We start from the raw sequence: 23055 nt of genomic DNA on the forward strand, positions 1-23055 counted from the left end.
GATGCAGGGATCTGAGGACTGGATGTTGAGGCCCCATCCCGGGAGAAGAGGCCCAGCACATACTTGTTCCCACTAGAAGAGGCGACTTTCTGTAGCTCTAGGAAGCGAACCTCCCTCTTGGCCTGGTGGCTAGGTGGGGAGAGCTCTTCAGAGATGGTGCTGGAAGAGGGGGAAGGGACAGGAGCTAGAGAGGAAGGAGTAAACAAGCCACAAAGAGGTTAGTAAAAGGGTGGACAGATTTGCATCTTTATGCAGTTTGAGAACTCGCCTTAGTGGGAATGAATCCAGACACTTATAGGTAAGCTGCAGAGAGAGGCGCTTGGGTAGAACTTGAAGCCTGGTGTCTGGGTTATCCAGAGGTCAGTGCCCTAAGCCAAATCAAGCAAGAGGCCTCCGTTTCCACAGATCACCAGCACTCAAAGAGCGCAGTGGAGTGACTGTGTCCCCCGTGCTCAGAGACTGGACCAAGTGCTCACGCTTTTCCCTCAAGCCAACCCTGAGCAGATCTCCTCTCAGCCCCAATGACCTCTCGAGTCAGAGCCACCAGCCTCCTTGCTGAAGCCCTCCATTCTGAAATCGTGCACTGCCAGCATGACTTCTTTCTCAAAACCTCCTCTTCCCTTGGTTCCCATGGTGACCTTCACATGGCCCTCCTACTTCTAACACCGGGTCTCCATCTCCCTCACCTGCTCCTCCCTCTCCCACCTGCCCTCCAAGCCCCAGAGCTCTGATGGGGCCCGTGTGCTCTGCCCACGGTGCCCAAGGCTTCAATGGCCATCCATACACAGACTTGCAAGCCCACAGCCTGGCCCAGAGCCCTCTCCTGCATTCTAGACTCACATCTGCAACATCTCCACCTGAAGGGCTCACGAGGAACCTGAACACAAGGAACATCAAATTCAGTGGCTGGATGAACGTGCCTAGACCCACACCTTACACCCTGTTGTTGTTAGATGGCTCTTCCAAACAGGCAGCACTCTCACTCTTTCTGATGTACTTCCAGCAAGACACTTGGTAGATTCGATATCTCCCTGTTCTAGCACTTATTCCTTATCATATACATTCTGGTTTATGTATCTGCCTTCCCACCTAGAACACGGGCATTATGTAGGAAAAACAATTTTCTAAGACTGTGTATTCCCAGCTTATAAGCCTAGAGTAATGACTGTTTAAACTATAAAAAACAAAAAAAGAAGTGTGTGTGTGTGAGGGGAGAGGGGGTGGGTAATCAAGGAGAACCCACAGCAGACATGATCACTTATAAACGTTCTGCTTAGCTGCTGCCAGGCGCAAGGAGCTCTGTGGGAACGGGGATGATGGCAACATGGCCCAGAAATCAACTTACACACGTTTCCTAAGCACCAACTCTGTGACTTGTGTTGGGGCAAATCCCCACTGCACCTCCTGACAACTCAGGATCCTACCAGTCCCCAGCTCAGAAAAGAGAGGATCCTTGGGAGTGATCCCAACTTACCTTTCTGTAAGAAGTTCTCTAAGTCCTCATTCAGGTTTAGCCCATCCTCATGGTCCAGCACAAATTTGAGAATGACAGCTAACTCAGCCTGGACCACAGACAGAGAAAGAGCATCATTTAGGTGTTTGGGAGGCCCGAAGGGATGGAGGGCACCATCCTGGCCGTGCCAGCCCTAGGAGCCTGCTAGAGCCCATTCTTCCTCTCAGACCTGAAGCCCCATAGTCCAGCCAAGAACACTCCACCAGAGACATGTTCACCCTACTTGTCCCCAGCCCCTCTTCTCCCCTAAAGATGCACCCAGGGTGAGACAGAGGTCCAAACTGACTTTGCTCCTGACCATGAGATGAGAATGGGCAAGCAAAGTAATGCAGTCAGAAAGCTTTTATACATAACCCTGCTGGCCTCTTCCAGCTGACCTCACTGTTGTTCTTTGTCTGAGTGAGAACACCTCCAGGGCTCATCCAAAGCTTAGCCACCAGTAGGTAAAATCTTGCCTTCTCTGTCTGAATTCCAAAGCTACAGAGTTGATCTGATTTTCCTGGCCATCTCTGTAGTTCCTTATTCCTTTAGAATTTGTTTCTACCAGGTCTATGATCAGCTTGGAGCAACGAAAAGGTTAAAGAAAGGAAGGAGCCACCCATGCCTCCCACGCCACTACAACCCCCAACCCCAGAGACGAGCCATGAGCTAAGCGAGTACGAAATGGGATGACTCAACATTTCTACCACCACATGAAAGGCCACAGCTCTCTGGACACTGCCCCACCAGTCACCTACATTACCCACTGTGGCATCCCAGCTGCTTCTGCTCTGGAAAATAAAGGACAGCTGCTCATACAGGAAGCAAAGAAAACATCAGGACCCATATGGCAGGTAGCTCCTGGAAACCAGGTCAATTCCCTCTCTAATGAAGCAGATGCACCAACTCCTCTTCACTTAGGGACCATGCAGAGGAGGGGAGAGGACGTAACCGCTCTGAGCTAGACTGTCATGGCGGACAAAGACATTCTCACTAATCCTTCCTACTAGAGGAAAGGAGGAGGAAATGGAGTGACAGTTTGTGTAAAACACACACACATACCCATACATACGGGAACACATATATGAAGAAAGAATAATTTCTATGTATTATCCAAACACTTCAGGTACAGGTACAGTTAAATTTATGTACATGAAAAGGACTCAGAAGTATATCCTTTAAAGTTAGCAGTTATTGCTGAGAATGAGATTACTGACAACTGTTATTTCCTTCTTTGTGCTTTTCAATATCTTCCAGACTTCCTATAATGAAGGCTATAACTACTATAACATAACTTTTAAAAAGAACAACATATGTTGTTTAAAGAAAAACAACTGGAATGAGGTGAAACACAGGCAAGACCTGCTCGGTGGGGTGGGGGCACAAGGGCTTACCTGAATCTTGTATTCGAACTGTTCCCAGTCCCTGGGACTTTTGGAGCTCATGGAGGAGTGGTATAAGAGCAGCATGGTCATCTAGAAGCCAAACAGGAGGCAATCACTGAGCAAGGCTCTCTTCTTGGTCCCCAACCCCTGCCCCACTCTGGGGACTCTGAGCTATTCTGAGACCCTTCCAAAGCTCCTAGAATTCAGCAGCCCCAGGCCACTGCCCTTAACTGCATCAGGAATCACTTGATTGAGGACTCAGTGCTCACTGTGCAAAAAGCCAGGTGCCAGGATTCCTGCATAACTAAATTCCTGGACTCATGGAACCCTGGGTATGAAGCTTAAGGCATCCTCTATAGGCCAGCACCCAGAAACAGAAGAGGGAATGAAGTGGACTGAGCTAAAAACAGAAGTGTGACGACAGCTGGGTGAGGCCTGATTCCTGCCAGGTCTCCACTGAGGCCACAGTAATGATCTAGTCAACCTCTCTGTCATAAAGGTGGGCTCCTAAAATCCTTGGCTGAATCAGCCTCTGCCTCACTAGGTAGATGCCTGGACCTACCGCCAACCTCCACAAAGCCCAGAAATAAAGCCCCACCACTTCTTCTGGGTTAAGAGAAGGCCCCTCTGCAGGCCCCTCTGGTGCCACCCTCCCCCCAGACCAGTCTGGTATTCCACGGGTACCTTGGCAAGTTCCAGCTCTGATCCCTCCATCACCTTCTGCACTGACACCAGGCATTCTGGAGAAGAGGGATGTTTTCGGTTTTCTGTAATGACAACAATGTAGAAAACAAGGTGAATTTCCTGGGGACCATCCCTGAGATCATCAGAACACCTCACAGTCAGAGGAGCAGATGGCTGGTGGGACCAGGAGATGCAGGGCTCCTTATTCCTAGGGCCCCTCTTGCCCAACATACACGTTTCCACCTGAAGTTAGTTCTATCCTGGATTGGTCCAAGGACTACAGGGATAGTTCAAGAAGAAAGGCTGGACTTCACAGCAGCTCTGGGGCCTGACATTGCACTCACCTACCCACGCACCAACTCCCACTCAGCACCACAGAGGAGGAGCCCAGAGATTCCAGGTCACTCAAGAGTCTCATTCCAACTGCGGCTGCAGAGGAAGCCCACCTGCAGCTGAGTCAGACCAGGGCTGGGACACCTGGTTCTTATGCTGCCAGAGGGGTAGGGCTTAATTACTAACACCCTGCTTTATCTAAATCCATTATCACCTTTCTTATAATTCTCTTGAGGTGGGGATGGTAGACAGCTCCCGTGTCAAAGATGAGGACTCTGTCCACAGCTATATGACGGAGGGGAATTGACAAGTGCTGTGCTAGAAGCTTTGCATGTGTTATTTTTTTTTAATATTCGTTCACTCATTCATTTATTTATTTGGCTGCACCGGGTCTTAGTTGCAGCATGCGGGATCTAGTTCCCTGACCAGGGATCGAACCCAGGCCCCCTGCATTGGGAGCACAGAGTCCTAAACCACTGGACCACAAGGGAAGTCCCGCATGTGTTCTTATTTACTCTATCCATCAACCTTAAGAGCAATTACTATGATCTTCATTTTAAAGACAGGGAACCCATGTCCAGAAAGGTCACACAAGCAGTAGAGTAGAAGGGCCAAGGTTTCAACCTTAACCTGCCTGTGCCCCTATACCTATCACCTAAGCAATTAATTCAATGTTATCAGGGGAAAATGTTTTTCTTGCAAGGGGAAGAGGGTAACATGGATCCTTCTGTCTCCTTGCAGTGGGAGGAATGGGAGCCCAAGGTGATGAGTCCCCCAAACCGACCCTCTGGCTCTACCTGGATCCCGAAATGGGCTGGGACTGCAGGGACACTCCTCCCCAACTGGTGCAGGCATCACCAGGCCCAGGGAAGCCGCCCCAGTTGTACTCATCTTGGTGGTACAGAGTGGGCAGCCTCGAGCCTTTGCTCCCCCAGATACCTGGGACCTGGTTCTTCCAGGTCCAGATACCCAAGTCCCAGGAGCTGAGGAAGCAGCTCCTTCCCAGCTAGATAAGAAAGGTTCTTACTCTGCAGAAAACTGCACACAAATTCCAGTCTCTCTGGCACCGGCTGCTGCAGGATTTGCTGCCCTTCGTCAGTGCCATGGCTAGAAAAAGAGCAAGTATTAGAACCAGAGTACTTAGCAATCCTTCCCTCCTTGCTACTGCATTACATACCACCTTCCCATCCCTTCAGGTTGGATCTGTGCTGGATCTGGGGGAGAACCAGACCAGACATTGGAGGCAGGGGAGAAGATACCGAGACACCATTTAGCCAGAAGGAACTGTTTCAGGGGTGAGAAGTGGGGACTTGAGGCATGAGGTCCTCCTGGAAAAGACAGCATTTGTGAATATCAAAAAGCTCTGTGGGAAGGGGGTCGAGAGGCGATGGAGGCAGCACAGATGACTGGCAAGCTAGGACTGATAGCCTGCAACGGCTCAAGTGTAAAACGTCAGGATGCCTGTGAATGTGGCTAGAGTATGAGTCAGAGAGGACTGTGGAAAGGGAAAAACAGATCTAAAAACTGAAAGAACAGGAGGGAACAAGGCTCTGAAGTGACAGGGCAAAGTTCAACACGTACTGAAGGCTGAGGTGGCCTCCAAGAGGCCAGGCCAAGGGACAATCACTCTCGATCTGTGGCCTTTGCAGTGCTTGTGTTTAAGTGGAAAGGCAAGCAAAGTGTGGAGAGCAATGAGGGCAGGGAGGCAGCAGGGGGAGCTCTCACACTGTCCTGGCCCCTTGACCCGGCCCCTCAGGCTAAGTGCAGTTTCATTTTCGGAAGGGACTACCCTTACTTCAAGTTAGAAAGCTGACTTTTCTATCTAGGCTACGGCTGAGGATACGGACTGAAAAGGCTCCTGTTCTTCAGAACCCGAATCTCTAGGTTTCAATCAACTTTCTGGAGTGCAGGGCAGACTCTAGAATCCTCCAGTGCCAGACATCCTGCAAAGTACAAGAAGCATCCTAGGCAAGACCATGAGAGTAGCTCCCTCCAGCTCCAACGGGATTACAAAGGCTTCTTCCAAGTGAACCCCCCACAGGAAGCACTTTAGGTAGCTAGTCTGTGATTAGGGACACCTACAAAGTCTTTTAGAGATGCTAATCTCCTCACAGACTCCTCAAAGAGCCATCTTCCCTACCCACCCACAATCTGGACTGTTGTGACTCTTTGCCCTCAGCACAGAGTAGTAATTTACCTAAGTGTATTCCATTGGATAAAAATAAACAGGGTTCTTGGGCTAAATGTTTGAGAAATACTGGGTTAAACCCAACTGAACATTTTCTAAAGAAGGTATAAACATGCATTATTTCCTAAACCTATCCGACCACAAACCTCTTCTTTTCCCCACTGAGCCCCTGGGATAAGTACAGGTGCATGGAACATGCTTTGGAAAACACTAGTCCTGGGGAAATCCAGCTCATCCTTTAAGACTGCACTCAAGTCTCATCTCTGGCAGGAAGCCAAGCAGAACCGCTGCTAGTCACATCTCCCCTCTCCTTCTCAGGAATTCCTACAGTACTCACGGATACAGGTGCATCATTTATAACTGACCGCTCTTTGTGAGCTGAAAGGTAGGAATATACAGCAGGTGCTGAGTACATATGCGCTGACTGACAGATGAGGAATACTTTTTACTGGGAAGAGCAGAGGTCAACGTCAGTAAGACAAATGTCAGGGCTTTAAGTTTTCTGGAAAAATGCCTCCACTAAACTTTGCTATGCAAGCCTCATAGATATCGAAGAAAGGAGACAGCCTTTTTGCTTCAGGCTATTCACACACAGGAAAACAGAAAGGGAAACTTATCAGAGGGGTGGAGCCCAAAGAATTCTCCCAGAGAGAAGGCCAAGTGGCCAAGGAACAAGCTTTTGTTCGATTCCCACAGCTTCTATCTGCCACCAACCCTGCCATCCTCCACTGCCTTCCCCTGAGAACTAGGTGTCTGATTTCAGTTAGCAACAGTAGGAACATCACAAATGAATCAGCCAGAACACGTTCACCAAGAACGTCTGTTTTCCCAAAGGAAGTTGGTCTGAATCGGTCCTGGATTTGAGATGGAAATCAGGGTTAACCTGGGATTTCAACAGCCCCTCCATCCAACACACACACACACATTCTCTCTCTCTCTCCCCACCACCCCTCCCCCCACACGTCTCTTCTAGTTTAAAGCTCAGGCAGCACCTTAGAAAACAACTTGGAAAATGGGCATCTTGAATTTTTGACCCTCCTTATGAAAATCTCCCACAGGGTCATAAACCTACAATGGCTAAACCGAGGACATACATCCTCACCCCTGGACACATCTACTGCTCTTGTCATCAGGCCAAGGAAATTTATCTCCTCAAAAGCAAAAGCTCCTTGATCTATTCTTAAGTCCAAAAAAAGCATGATGCACCCTACTGTGCGTTACAACGAGGCATATCATACCTGGCTGCCTCTCCTTTAGTGATGTTAAATTGTAAGTTAGGTATTACCAGCCTAACAGTTTTACTGGCCATTGATGTTAGTTGCCTAGATCTACTACTTTCATTAGGGTTTGCAAAATGATGATTTTCATTAGGAGTGGCAAAAAGATGATTTATAGGTAGTGCACAACTGCATCTATATAGTATCCTTGAAAAAAAAATCTTAAGCTAATTAAGTTTAGATCTAATTACCAGTTTATAGGCAACAAGGGGAAGAACAAGTTAAGTAGTACCATAAAGACGCAATTAACAAAAGTCAGAATTTAGGAAATTCTACAGGATCAAAAAAAAAGGAGTGGGGTATGGAGGTAAAAATGAGTAGGAAACAAGATTGGGAGGGCCCCTGATGAAAGCTCTGAATACCAAGCTGCAGATTTTAGATTTCAACCTCCTGGCAAGGAAGAGTCGCTGAGGTCCATCAGCTGTGGAGCATCACAATGAAAGCCCTGAGATCACACGTATAGGAATACCCTGGCATAAGGATAGTTTAGAGAAGAACGAAGTCTCGAGGCCCTGGTATCCAGAATGAGGCAGAGGAAGGGATGTGAGAAATCTTCTAAAGGACACACTGAGAGGATGGTGACCGATTAGAAATCAGTGCCCAGGTGAAGGAGGAATTCAAGATGATGTTGAAATGGCCTGTCTGGGTAACTGGGAAAGAAAATGGGAGTGTCCAGGAATTCCCTGGCGGTCCAGTGGTTAGGACTCGGCACTTTCACTGCCAGGGCCCGGATTCTATCCTTGGTCAGGGAACTAAGAACCCACAAGCTACGCAGTGCGGCAGGAAAAAAAAAGAAAGAAAATGGTAGTGTCTGTATCAAAATAAGAATACAGTGACCTCTTTCACTAAGGTAGGTGGGCTGGTTAGAGCCACAGGGACTTTTAAGAAATCATACTGGACACCCCATTATCAATACAAATCTCAAAAAATTAAAAAAAAACACTCTAGCAAACCCATCTGCCATGGGGGCACTCAGCCCCACTAGACTTTGCTGATAGAGAATATCAACTACATTTTCATTCACTCATTTTCACCAACAAACATTAATTAAAACCTAATCACTGCACTGTCCTAAGCTAGGTATGGAGGACCCGAAGATGAATTAGACCCAGATCCTGCCTTCGACGAGCTCAGTTCTACCTTCTTTCCCTGTCAATGAGCTGCTGCCTATGAACCTGCTTCACAGAGATGCTGAATCCCTGACACCAGTTCCTACCTGCTGTGTGTGGAACACAAACACCCTCAACACTTCAGATCTTGGTCTGAGGGACCCCCCGTCTATTGTGCTTCCCTTTAAATAGGGAGGGTCGGTCCTCTCCACTGTCCCTCCAATTCCTTATATCATGGCTGGCCTCTACTTTTGCCCATAGCACAAAGAAGTAAGAAGTTTGTCAGTTTTTCCCTTCATAATTGCTAAAAGTTGAGGATACAGGAAAAAGGGTGAACCACATGAGCTTTAAAAAGATAAATGTGGGCTTCCCTGGTGGCGCAGTGGTTGAGAATCTGCCTGCCAATGCAGGGGACACGGGTTCGAGCCCTGGTCTGGGAAGATCCCACATACCGCAGAGCAACTAGGCCCGTGAGCCACAACTACTGAGCCTGCGCGTCCGCAGCCTGTGCTCCACAACAAGAGAGGCCCGTGCACCGCGATGAAGAGTAGCCCCCGCTCTCCACAACTAGAGAAAGCCCTCGCACAGAAATGAAGACCCAACACACCCAAAAATAAATAAATAAATAAATAAATAAATTTATTTTTTTAAAAAAAAGATAAATGTAGGTTACAGCTTGACCCATCTTTGCTGGGTTCCAGAAAGGTAAGATATGAGGAGGAGGCCCCACTCCACTCATTTCCCAGATAACTGTGAAGTTCAAAGCAAATGTGCTAAAGACACAGATATAAAATGAAAAGGCCTAAACTAAAATCCTGGCTACATGACAACAAGCAGCTTATCTAATGCTAATTGACCTCACAAAGCAAGTTAATGAGGCAGGTGAAAACCCTGGGAATGCTATAATGGGTTAGAGAGGGGCATGTCTGTGCTGTGCTAACAAGTTAGAGATTTTTAGGCGCTGCTTACTTCCTTCAAGTTTAAAAGCTTCCCCTTTCTTCTTCCTGGGCCTACAGGTTGCAAGGAGGGCTTGTGAGATAAGGATGAGTCACGAAAAGAGGGCTGTAGAAGACTCCCATTGAGACAGAGGACGGAGCCCCGGAGCAGGCTCCCGGAACACTGTGAGAACACGGAGACTTGGAGGCTCTTCTGCCAAAGAGTGAGGAAGCCTTATGATGGGACAAGAGTGAAACCTCTCTCATAAAGACACACGGTGACTGGAGAACGAGGTCAATGTGTTCTTGCCTCTGGGGCCCACACTGGCTTAGACATCCCAGTCCTGCGGTGCTTTCTGGTCACAGTTGTCAACAAGGAAAGGAAACAAATGGAGTCCCCACCCCAGCATGCAGCTTCACTTGAGAGGCTGGAGAGGGAAGTGGCACAAACTCACATGCAGTCAATGATCCTGAGGAAGACGCTGCAGTCCTGGAGCTGCAGCACGGCCTCCACGGGGTCAGCCACATGTAGACTGTTCACCTGCAAGGCAAAGGGAAGAGCCTGGTGAAACCGTTGTAAGTGCAAGAAGCCCCGGGGGGCGGGGGGGGCGTTCCACTCCCTTTCCCAGGTGTTGACAGTTCTGTTTGTTCCAACTGTCTATAGTTGTAACTAAAGGAATGAGAGAACAGGTGATTCTAGGACTTTTAACTTCCAACTCATCCACTAATAGCCACCTGAATGCCATCAGAGTCCTTCCTTTGGCTTCAACTAAATAAGAGCTTAAATTCTCCCAGAATGTTCCAGCACTTGGGGTGTACTTTAAACATAATTAGGCATAAAATGGTTCTACAAGAATACTGATAGTTTCTAGAAGAAAATCGTACCACCACTGCCTCTGGAGAGAGGAACTTGATGGTTGGGAGTTGAGGTAGGAAAAACGCTTTTTATACTATAGCCCTTTGTATCTCTTAAATGGTTACATTATAAACCTTTGTAGCTCAAGTTTTTACATTACAGCCCTTTGTATATCTTGAATTTTATAGCTCTTGAAATTTTGCATCTACTCAAAATTTACATTATATACTACATATATTTTATATACTCCCACACAGATATAAAATCTTCTGATTGATGCATTTTAAAATTCTTTCCAGACATGAAACTTCAGCTGAGGCAGGCAGAAATGATGAGGGAACAAGATAATAAGAAGGAAGGAGGAAGGGAAAGAAAAGCTAGGAACCCCAAAGAAAAACTTGTCAATTCTGATCCAACGGCCTCTCCCTTTCCTTGCCTTCAGGCAGACATTTATCTAAATCAGTCTTTCCCACTAGAAAGTTCACCAGCAGTCACATGCAAATGAATCAGGTACACAGGTTATTCAACAAGCATATATGGTTGACTTCTACAGGAAAACCTCATAAATTCCGCAGGTACCAAGTTCTGAAGCTCGGGCTGAAGTTCACCTTTGTAGTACCTTATTAAGAAGGAAGAGTCTGCTAAGTCAATCAATCACATATGCAAGACTGAGGGAGAAGGGAGACTTATCCTGCTTTACAAGTTATTTTTAAAAACTTCAGCATAGTGGTTATGCACAAACGAGTAGATTCTATTTATAAATGTGCTCTTTATTTTTTTAAATTGAAGTATAGCTGATTTACAATAACCTGTTAGTTTCATAGTGATTCAGTATTTTTGCAGATTATCCTCCATTATAGGTTATTACAAGATAATGGGTATAATTCCCTGTGCTATACTGTATACCCTTGTTGCTTATCTATTTATGTGTAGTAGTTTTGTATCTGTTAATCCCTTACCCCTAATGTGTCCCTCCCACTTAAATGTGCTCTTCAACAGGCACTGGGCTGGGGGCTCCCAGACAAGGATTTTTGAGTCCAGCTCCTCCACTAACTTGCCAGGAACCTTTGTTATCAACTTTGTTTCTTTCTGTGACTGTTTTCTCACCTGTCAAACTTATCTACCTTAAAGGACCCGTGTGTTTTCAAACGGGATTGTGAATGCAAGAACACATTACGAAATAAAAGTACTAAATGCAAAGCACTATTATGGTTATGAAGTAGATACAGCAACACTTCTACTTCTTAGCAGTTAAATTAGCTGACTGCACTGGAGGATCAAGAGGATTAAAAAAAAATCAGTGATTCAGCTACAGAAATTATAGTACTTATTTCCATGAAATAATTTTATATTAGAAAAACTTCTAAATAAATCTAAATTAAAATAGGTTGAGGGACCTGCCTGGTGGCGCAGTGGTTAAGAATCTGCCTGCCAATGCATGTGACATGGGTTCGAGCCCTGGCCCGGGAAGATCCCACATGCCATGGAGCAACTAAGCCTGGGAGCCAGAACTACTGAGCCTGCACTCTAGACCTCGCAAGCCACAATTACTAAGCCCGTGTGCCACAACTACTGAAGCCCGTTCACCTAGAGCCTGTGCTCCGCAACAAAAGAAGCCACCGCAATGAGAAGCCCGCGCACCGCAACGAAGAGTAGCCCCTGCTCGCTGCAACTAGAGAAAGCCTGCACGCAGCAACGAAGACCCAACGCAGCCAAAAATAAATAAATTTATTTAAAAAAATTTTTTTAAATAGGTTGAAAGTAAAAAAAAATTTTTTTTAAGTGCAGAATATAAAATACGACCTTCTCACTGGACTCTTAAAGATAATAATTTATACCACCTTTGGGGGGGGTGCTTAATCTAATTAGAAAAGGCCAGTGTGAATTTTCTAGGAAGACTGAATATTCCAGGCCACGGTCCCTTTCTACCTGCTGAAAATGAAGAGACTGCACGACTTAAGCATCCAAAAACCATCTTCTTTTAATATCTGCAATCTAGGTAAAACTTTAATTCAAGGGCTGTGAATGCTCGTTCGCTAACAAGATTGAAAAAAATCGTACCAGTTAGCTGATTTAAAGTCACTTAAGGAACCTGGATTCATCTCGTACCAATTAAGTAATAATCCATCAATAGTTTCTTTCATGGATATAAAAATGTATTTTCTTCCTGTGCATTATTTTGCTCTCAAATGATAAATCATTTAAAAGCTGAAGAAGTGAAAAAGCTCCTTTATCTCTAGCCAGGGTATAAAACGTGAGTGAGGACCAAGCTCATTGAAGAACTGCCTGTAAGGCTTTCCGGGTCATTTAAGGTGGCTGAATTTTTTTTTTTTTAATAAATTTATTTATTTGTTTTTGGCTGTGTTGGGTCTTCATTGCTGCACACGGGCTTTCTCTAGTTGCGGCGAGCAGGGGCTACTCTTCGTTGCGGTGCGTGGACCATTCATTGTAGTGGCTTCTCTTGTTGCAGAGCATGGGCTCTAGGGCAGGAGCGCTCAATAGCTGCAGGTCACAGGCTCTAGAGTGCAGGCTTAGGAGTTGTGGCGCATGGGCTTAGTTGCTCTGCGGCACGTGGGATCTTCCCGGACCAGGGCTCAAACCCGTGTCCCCTGCATTGTCAGGAGGATTCTTAACCACTGCGCCACCAGCGAAGTCCCAAAAGTTGTTGTATCTTTAAGTTCCCTATATTCCCTATAACAATATACTCATTATAATTGCTGGGTACAGAATAATTTCAAGCCATACTTTAAGTTAAATAAAATATAAATTTATTTTTACATTAGAAAATAAATTACTGAAAATTTGGAAAACAGAAAAACTCCACTCACTAGTATTTTAATACATGCACTTTCAGCATTTTGATATATTTCTTTCTAGTCTTTCTTCCTAAGTCATTTTTAAAAAAAAATCACAGTTGTGATTGTCACACGCATGTGTTCTATGCCACTCTTCTGGCAACCAAGCATTATTCCATGTTGCTACAGTGTCATAAAATCCACTTTAGCTGCCTAACTTTTTTTTTCTTTTTTTTTTTTTTTTTTTTTTTGCGGTACGCGGGCCTCTCACTATTGTGGCCTCTCCCATAGCGGAGCACAGGCTCCGGACACACAGGCTCAGCGGCCATGGCTCACGGGCCCAGCCGCTCCACGGCTTGTGGGATCTTCCCGGACCGAGGCACGAACCTGTGTCCCCTGCATCGGCAGGCAGACTCTCAACCACTGCACCACCAGGGAAGCCCACAGCTGCCTAACTTTTGTTTAAACTGAAAAATTATATCTAACTATATTTTAATATATTAATGCATGTTCATTGTGATTTTTGAGAAAAGTATACAAGTATCTGCTGTTAAATAAAACTAGTCTTGTGTCTGTTTTTCTCTGTAAAGGTAGCAGTCACTATAAAAACAAGCCTAGGACCAAAATAAATAAACTGATAAACTTAAAACAATGGCTAAAGGATCCCCTAATATTCAGTTAATCTACTGAACTAGACACAGAGACACAACCCAACCAGCCTTCTCCTGGGGAAGAGGAGGAAGAGATAATGTTTCTAATACAGACATAAAACACTGAAATGTAAATATAAAGTATAAATATAAAACAACCATTTTAAACTGTACAATTAAAGTTTGCATGTATTTCAGAAACTGAAGACTAAGGATGCACATTTTGTACGCTAAATACATACTTCCTGACTACAGATTTGACAGTGATTAAAGACCCTGTTTTATTAAACCCCCACCCTCCTTGGAAATTAAAAATTCATTTCCTTTAAGGATTCTATAATTCTTTCTTGAAGCTGGCTCTTTAATTGGCCCTGATTGGTCAATAGTCAGGGTGACTACTAAAATACCCTTTACCGGGCTTCCCTGGTGGCGCAGTGGTTGAGAGTCCGCTTGCCGATGCAGAGGACACGGGTTCGTGCCCCGGTCCGGGAAGATCCCACATGCCGCGGAGCGGCTGGGCCCGTGGGCCATGGCCGCTGAGCCTGCGCGTCCGGAGCCTGTGCTCCGCAACAACAGTGAGAGGCCCGCGTACCGCAAAAAAAAAAAAAAAAAATACCCTTTACCAAATAGCATGCCCAGGCAATATTTTATTTATTTATTTTTTTGGCTGCTCTGTGTAGCATGCAGAATCTTAGTTCCCCATCCAGGGATCAAACCTGTGCTGCCTGCAGTGGAAAGTGCAGACAGAGTCTTAACCACTGCACTGCCAGGGAAGTCGCCCAGGCAATATTTTAATATTTAAGTGCTTTTAACAGACATTATCTTATTATCCTCACAATAATGATTATTATTTTATTTTTAGAATATATTTTAAACAATTTTTTTCTTTCCATTTTATTTTATTTTATTTTATTTTTTGAGGTACGCGGGCCTCTCACTGTTGTGGCCTCTCCCGTTGCGGAGCACAGGCTCCGGACGCACAGACTCCGCGGCCATGGCTCACGGGCCCAGCCGCTCCGCGGCATGTGGGATATTCCCAGACCGGGGCACGAACCCGTGTCCCCTGCATCGGCAGGCGGACTCCCAACCACTGCACCACCAGGGAAGCCCTTCTTTCCATTTTAAAAATGAGGTGCTGAGAGACTAAGTAACTTGTCTTGGGTCACACAGGCTAGAGCAACGATTCTAAGCTGGGCTGTCTGACTCTAAGGCCCATGTGTGTCATCGTTACACTCCGTGGCCTCTTCTGTTTCTCTGCAGTTCCCAATGTTCAGCATTATTTTTTCATTTGCCATTGTCTTGGGCAGAAGTATATGAAAAGACCTAGCAGAAGAATTTTGGTGAAGTAATCAAGAAGGCACCAAGAGGACAATGGAAGCTCACAGAAACATGGTAAGGAGAGCCAGGAGAACCTTGCCCTGAGATTAAAGGCCTTTCAAGACCAAAGTCCCTACATGCCACTGAAATTCCGTGTCAACGCTTTTTCAGAAACATGCACAAGGAAATGCACAAAAAATGGGTTTCCAAGCTGCTCTGCAGCCACCCTTCCCATGACCAAAAAGGAATAATATACCTCAGAGGAGCCTTTTCTAAGCTACACAAGTTGTGGATCACATGTCAGCAGCAACATCACTGAAAATAATAAAAGTTTAAAAACTAAGGGGAAAGGCAAAGGAAAACTATATTTCCTTTGTCTGGAGAGGAGAAGACTCTACATAGCTCTGACTCCTAGAAAACTCCTCTCTCACCTCTCCCAAGCCTCCTGGAAAAGTCTGGCATACAAAGGAGAGGAAGACCACTCACCCAAGAGAGGAGTGCAGCTGCCCGGGTGGCATGGAGCGTCATCTTGCTGAAACCAGACAGTCACCCCAATGCACCTGGAACCCAAGAGAAGAGGCAGTACAGTTAATTATATCAGATATCCACGATGAAGGAAGAGGGGGGAAATGGTTTCACTTACCGGCTCTGAACACTTAAGTCACTCTTCACTTGGCACTTAATCTACCAAGGGACCATGGGAGTTTTTAGAAAGCTCAGAGTACACATCAAAATTACTATAAAACTTACTGTGTCACAGCTGACAATAAAGAACCCTGCATTTAATTCAATGTCCACAAGCTCTACACACAACCTCTCTGTCCCTTAGAAAATACAACATTCAAAGCTGGACTTCAACCCTACTCTTTGGGATGTGGTGCCCTTAAAACATGGAACAAACACGGTTTTTCAGACACACCTAGGTGTGAATGTTGATTCCATGTGACCATGGTCTTGTGACCTTGGACAAGTAGCATAACTTCTTTTAGTCTCAGTTTCCTCATCTGCAAAATGGGACATGCAAAAACCTCTCTGGGTTACTGTGATGCTTCAAGATAAAGCAGATAAAGCAAACAGCACAGTGCCTGGCACACAGTACGTATTCAATAAATGATCACTGTTCTTAAGCAAAAAGGTTGATTTCTGGCTCTTTCTGTAGGTACCCAAAGTCTACCTAATAAACAATAACCAAGTCCTTAGGGGAAACCACTTCAAATTCTGGATTTTTATATCCCCCACAAAAATGTCAAAGACATATTTCAAATGGGAGACTGGATGAAGCCAAATCCAATTCTGGGGGAGATCCCATGGGACATTTAATGAAAGATTAGGTACTGGTCCTGGTATTCTTACCCCAATTTCCCTTCCCAGGGGGAATCAGCCATCTGCCTGCTAACCTGCTCAAGAGACCACAGACATGGTGACTAAATATTCCCCAACACCTCTTAGCAGGCCCCCATAATTCCCACAAATCTTCCTGGGAGTACTCAGCCCCACCAGCTGCCTCCTACTGCCACAGGTGTGCTAAGTTTGTCACTACTCCGGTAGAAGGAGGAGCAAGAATGGTAAAAGCCACATCACCTATAACTCTCCCCACATATCAGCATCTCCAAGGTGTGGGTTCTGTGGAACCAACATTTGCTAAGTACTTTCTGAATACAAAGTGCTGGGGATAAGAAAGACACCATTCTTGTCCATCAGGTGCTCACTGTCTAATAGGGGAAAGAGATACATAAATCTGATAATCCACTACCCATCATCTCTTGAGGCCTTCCTATACAAGTGTACTTTGCTTTATCAACCAACCAAAAAGGTTATTTTCTTAGTCCTTACATATGTTCATCCTGTGCTGGAAGCTTCGTGGGAAATGGGAGACAATGACATGGTCCCTGCTTTGAGGGGCTTACAGCATGGTGAGGAGCAAAGTTAAACATACAAGAAGCAGACTTCCCGGGGCTTCCCTGGTGGCGCAGTGCTTAAGAATCCACCTGCCAATGCAGGAGGCACGGGTTCAAGCCCTGGTCCGGAAGATCCCACATGCCACAGAACAACTAAGACCGTGCGCCACAACTACTGAGCCTGCGCTCTAGAGCCCGTGAGCCACAACTACTGAGCCCATGTGCCACAACTACTGAAGCCTCCGCGCCTAGAGCCCATGCTCCCAACAAGGGAAGCCACCACAATGAGAAGCCTGCACACCACAACGAAGAGTAGCCCCCGCTCGCCACAACCAGAGAAAAGCCTGCGTGCAGCAACGAAGATCCAATGCAGCCAAAAATAAAACAAGAGAAGCCACCACAATGAGAAGCCTGCACACCACAACGAAGAGTAGCCCCCGCTCGCCACAACCAGAGAAAAGCCTGCGTGCAGCAACGAAGATCCAATGCAGCCAAAAATAAAATAAAATACATTTATTAAAAAATAAAGAAGTGGACTTCCCTCGTGGCGCAGTGGTTAAGAATCCGCCTGCCAATGCAGGGGACACATGTTCGAGCTCAGGTCTAGGAAGATCCCACATGCCTCTGAGCAACTAAGCCCGTGCACCACAACTGCTGAGCCTGCGCTCTACAGCCCGTGAGCCACAACTACTGAAGCCCGCGCATGCGCCTAGAGCCCGTGCTCCGCAACAAGGCAAGCCACTGCAATGAGAAGCCCACGCACCGCAACGAAGAGTAGCCCCTGCTCACCGCAGCTACAGAAAGCCCGCGGGCAGCAACGAAGACCCAACGCAGCCAAAAATTAATTAATTTTAAAAAACATATGAGAAGCATGAAATAGAAGAAAATAATTAAATGCTAACTATAACTAAATGGTAATTATAATTAATTGCTTCCTGACCCTGCAAAACCCAACGTGATTCCACCTGTCATACAAACATCACAGTCTTGGAAATGAGCCAATTCACCTAGGCTTTGGCAAAAGCAAGTGAAGTGATTAAGGGAGTTCTCCGGACGGCAGAGAAGCTAAGGGGCCTATGTTTTCCTCAGTTTTGCATGATTTTCATCCTGCATGGCCTATCTGTGGGCACTGACTGCCTTGCTCCCTAGGTAGCATGAAGGCAGAGAAGTCTCAACTACTGCATGCAAAAAGGCTTTTCTGGTGGTTGGCCAACCTAAAGTTACAAGGACCATGCTTGGCCCTTGGAGTGAAGGCAGAAATGTCCAAAAGCTCTACTGGGGCTTCTTTAGGTTGGAGGGGCAGGGGGAAGGTCTGAGCAACTCAGGAACAAGGGAAATGAGGCCCAGATCACCTCCCTGTCATCCCCACTGCTGCCTCTAGACTTGCTATCCTTTTGGTGAGGCCCAAAACTGCAGTCAAATTTTATTTGCAACCGGAGGTAGATCTTGCCCCCTCTGAGAGATTCCACAGCTGTGTTGCTAAAAATGACCTGACCAACCTCTTCCCTTTATCTCAGAGGCAAAACATACAACCCTTACATCCTCCCAGGGGAGCCTGTCTAAAACTGGTGTCAAGGCCAAATGCCTTCTTCTGTGCTCCCCAGGCACAGGAACAGGTAGAATCCAACACTCAACATGAGGCAAGACCTTATCAGCTCAAATCCCACAGAGGGGCACTTTCTCAGAGACAGGACACTTTTAGGGCTTTTAGGGCAGCCCAGCCCTTCACTCTTCTCCAGGTAATGAATGACTGAAGCCAGTGGCACAGCTAGTCCTCGGCACTGGGACTACAACTTTAAGCAGGCCTTGGCTTGGAACCTAGGGCTCCCAGCCAGAGCACCATCCTCCACACCCTCCCCCTGAAATCTGAGGCAGGCCCCACCCAGAAGACTGGGTGATGGTGACTGAAAAACAGATCCCCGCAATTGTAGCCTGGAACCATTTCACAGAAGGGTCTGCTAAGATTCACCCCCAACTCAAACAGGCAACTCCTCACCCCCACCACCCTCGATCAACAAACAAAATCTCAAAATGCAGGCCCTCTGTGGACACCTTCAGAGTTCCTACCTACCTCTTTCTTTGAAAAGAAGTGCCCCAGAAGAGAAGCCACCCTATCTTTTCTCTGGGCTCAAGAACGAACCAAGATACAGAAGCAGCTGCCTTATAAACTAAAGGCCTTGCAACCTCTTTACATTTTCAAAACTGACATAATATAACTCCCTCACATCAGGATCAATTCCCACCTTTACAGTAACCCCTCTATGTTTCCAGAGAAGATCTATCAGGACAATGAACTTGACACTCAAGAGATATGCTGGCACCTGGCCTGTACCCTCTCTGGGTCTTAAAGAGTTAAAACCTAGTCCTGGTTTCATACCAGGGCTGAAGCTAATGCAAACCACCTGCTCAGATGCAAGGACCAGGACTGGAGGGTCAGGTTGCTGAGCTCTGGGGTCTGTTCTGGAAAAGCTTCAGTTTTAAGGGTTCACCAAGTGATAGGCCAAAGGCCAGAGGTCTGAGTTGTGGCAGCACTGCTCTCCTTAGCCCCCGCCCCTCAACTTGGGTGCCAGCTCCTTTTGAGACCACCTCTTAGCCACTTACTGACCTCCTAAACACCAGCCCTACCCCAAGATAACACCAAAGTAATCTTTGGTCTCAGAGAGCTGTAGAACTATACTGATCACTCAGCCCATGGGCCCTTACCTCCACTGGACCCTCATTCTTTCAGGTGCTAGCTCCCATTCCCAGAATTTCAGGACCCAAAGCCCACACAAACTCTCACCTCAAAGGTTCCTGCCCTAAGACCTACCCCCTCTCTACTGTGGGTTCCAAAGGCCCACAGGCTCACAACTCATAAGGGAAATGGCTTTCCCAACTCTGTGCCCAGGCTGAAGAGCAATATTTACCACTACTTACCCAAACAGCCTGCCTGCCTGTAGCCATAAGCATTCCAAGCTCTGTACGCCTTTCTAAAAGGGATACCACCACCATCTGAGAGACTGCCCCATCCAAACAGTGAACACCCTAACCTTGATGGCGTTCTCCTCTGACAGGTGAGGAGGCACAGTCAAGCAAGCACTCAGACCTCATCTGGTAGGTTACCCCAGAGCAGCCCAACAAAGATCAAGCCATGTCATCACTGGCTAACTTGTCATAAAGAACAGGACAGGAAATATCTTGCTGGTGCATCCCCTGGCTCCGAGGAGGTAAAAGGCCCAAGGACCAGCAGCTTCAAGAGAACCCAAGGAAGGAAAAACACAATCCTTTTCAACCCCTGGGGAGTTCTGAGCAGGATGTCTTGTACAAGTCCAAAGAGGTTTTCTGCACCCCTGAGGTCAGGGCAAACCAGCTTGCTGGATGTATTTCCTGAGCCCTCTGAGGGGCTCACTGCGAACTCAGGCCTCCTCCTCTTCACACAGACCATCCCCTCTGTGTAGCCTAGAATTTGGCCCAGAGTCCTGGTGAGGAACACAAGAAGAACTACAAGGGAAACCAAGGTCTCCTTGGTTTCTTCCAAGGGGCTTACTGTTATCGCCCTTCCCCCACGCTCTGGAGGGTAGAGATCAGAAGGCCGTGGGCACAAGGGCTGCAATCATGAACCAGATCTGGGGCCTATAGCCACAGACTACACACGCACACCCGAGTTCACTCCAGCAGTTCATCAGCACCTGCCCCACTGCTATATTCACACCCCCTGGTCCCTACCAGCTGACGAAATGAACCTTTTCCACTCCCCACCACCGCGTACACACCCAGGCCTCACTCGGGAATGGAGACGCTCCCCCGAGCTGTCTACAGCTCAACGTGCAGGCGCACACGCTTTCCCCCTCTGAACAAAAACACGCTGACATCTACGCGAGGGGGGAAGAAAGCAACCCTTTGCTCTGAAAGGCGCCAACTCCCGGATGTTGGCAAACTCTGCTCCCAGCGCCTGTTTCAGAGTGTTTACTTGCTCTCCCTCTCCTCTCCCTCCCCTTCAAGGATGGCGCAGGAAAGGGAGGTGAAGAGGGGAGTCCACCGCACCCCCTCCTCCATGTTTGAACAAAAACCCAGAGAAACAGTGAGGGAGAGAAAGTCTCAGCGCGGGGGTGGGGGCGGGGGTGGGGGTGGGGGTGGTGGCCTTACCAGACTCCCAAAGCCACACGTATCTACAGGTTCTAATCCGCCATTAGCACTTAAATCTTGAAAGGAGAGGAGCAAGGGGGGGTCTAGTGGAAAGTAACCCCACACACAAAAGAAAAGTTGTTGGTTTTCTTCTCAGCCTGGCAGGAGCGATCTTCCTGGCTGACAGCCAGAAGTGCGTCACAATCAGGAGTCTGCTTTCTTTAAAGGCGCAGCAAGCTTCCGCGATCTGGGAGCGCAGGCGAAGCAGGGAACTCTCAGCAAGGGGGGGAGGGGTGGCAGTCGGGGGCAAGGAGGAGGGGGCCCTGGAGTACTGGAGAGGTGGGGCTGCTAAAGCTTCGCCTGCAAACAAGAGACTAGGGCGCATGGGGGGTGGGGTGCGGGTGGGGGAGGAGCCGGCAGACAAAAGTACTGAACTGAAACAGTGGCGAGAGCCAAAGCAAATTGTGGCGTAAACACACAAAACACACTTCACAGCGGTCTGCCTGACAAACCTGATATCCCCCGGACACTCCCCCTTTGCGCTCTTAAGACAGCAGTGACAGCCTGTCCATCTCTGGCCAGCAGCGGAAGGGTAGGCCACGGACTTCCCTGATGATTAGATCAGCCCTGCCTGGCGGCGAGCAGGGCAGGGAGGAAGACCCGGGAACAGAGGCTTTGGAGAGCGAGCAAGACGCAAGCCCATTTAAACGGGGGCAGCTTCCTGCCGGCTCGAGGGAGCGCTGCGTCTCTAAGCACACAGGCCACTCACACACAAAGCGCCGGCCTCCTTACGCGGGCGCCGCCTGCCCTGGGACATGGCCGCCCCCGAGCCCGTTCCCCGAGGGAATCTCTCCAGCCCGTACCTTCTGCGTGGCTTGGCCAGGCTGCTGCGCTGCGCCCGCTCCTCCCCCTCGGCCACCCAAACAAGGAGCCCGGGCAGACTGCGGCCCTGGAGCGCAGGCCTGCGCTGTCGTGACTGCGTGCTATTGTCGACTGCGGAATGGCCGCCAAAATCCCAGCTGTGCTGCCAGAACCTAATCCCCCGTTCCGCTGAGCATTTGTGGGGAGGGGCTGAGGGGCCAAGGCACGGGACCTAGTACGGCAGGCACTGGCTGGAGCCCCTTAACACACACAGGCACTGGGACCCAGCGCCAGCATGGCCGAAAAGAAAAGATGTCTGACTCTTAGAAAACAAAACCACCGCGTTTACACCCATTAAACAGTGACCCTCACCAAGACCGCGAGTGAAACCCACCAGTCATCAGGAAGCCCCTCACCTTCCACTTACACCACAAACATTCATTAAGCACCTACTGGGCAAAAGGTACTGCCGGAGGACATTTTAGAGAGCATACAAAGGTGAATTAAACCCAGCATCCCTGCTAAAGTGGATTATAATTCTAAGAACTGTGACTTGAAATTGTATTTCAAGACAGCATGTGCTAACTCTCACAAAAAGATACAAAAATTCTAACCAGTTGAGAATAGGGAAGGACCTAAAACTAAGTGATATTTTAATCTGGATCTTAAAACACATAGGTAGAACTTGTCCAGATGGAAATGGAGAGAGAAGTAAGGAAGAAGGGAAAGCAAAGAGAAGGTGTGGAAGTAGTGGAGGACAGACTACAGGGGGAATTGGGGTAAGAGGTGGAGAATCTTAAACTTCAAAAAATCGAATTAAAATCTGGACGTTTATTTTGTAGTTTGTTTTTAGCATAGAGATGTGGTGTGATGACAAGTGTGCTACGAGAAATTATTCTGGTATATAAATGAACGAGACTAGCAGCAGGGAGGTGGGTCAGAAGGCTGCCACAACAGGCAGGAGACAGGTGATGAGGACATGGGGGGTAAGGTAAGAGAAAGTGCAAAGAAGGGGAATGGGAGACAGGATGAAGAGAAGGGAATGACTGGAAGCAGAAGAAGGAATTATAAAAAAGAAAATGTGGGCTTCCCTGGTGGCACAGTGGTTGAGGGTCCGCCTGACGGTGCGGGGGACGCGGGTTCGTGCCCCGGTCCGGGGGGATCCCGCATG

At 47.5% G+C, this 23055-nt stretch overlaps 1 protein-coding gene across 1 annotated transcript; it reads right to left on the reverse strand.

Moving 5' to 3' along the window:
* Positions 1–19: 19 nt before the first annotated feature.
* Positions 20–21203, reverse strand: LOC114485615 (nuclear mitotic apparatus protein 1-like; the record flags this gene model as incomplete). The annotated part of the gene is made up of 8 exons (XM_055083666.1): positions 21045–21203; positions 15508–15581; positions 9859–9944; positions 4922–5001; positions 3562–3644; positions 2887–2967; positions 1475–1562; positions 20–184 (listed from the first exon to the last, which is right to left on the reverse strand). Coding segments are annotated over exons 2-8 (625 nt in total), but the record flags the coding sequence as incomplete, so codon positions are not given.
* Between the last annotated feature and the right edge of the window lie 1852 nt (positions 21204–23055).

The sequence above is a fragment of the Physeter macrocephalus genome, unplaced genomic scaffold (assembly GCF_002837175.3).
Source record: "Physeter macrocephalus isolate SW-GA unplaced genomic scaffold, ASM283717v5 random_1846, whole genome shotgun sequence".
NCBI classification, from domain to species: domain Eukaryota; kingdom Metazoa; phylum Chordata; class Mammalia; order Artiodactyla; family Physeteridae; genus Physeter; species Physeter macrocephalus.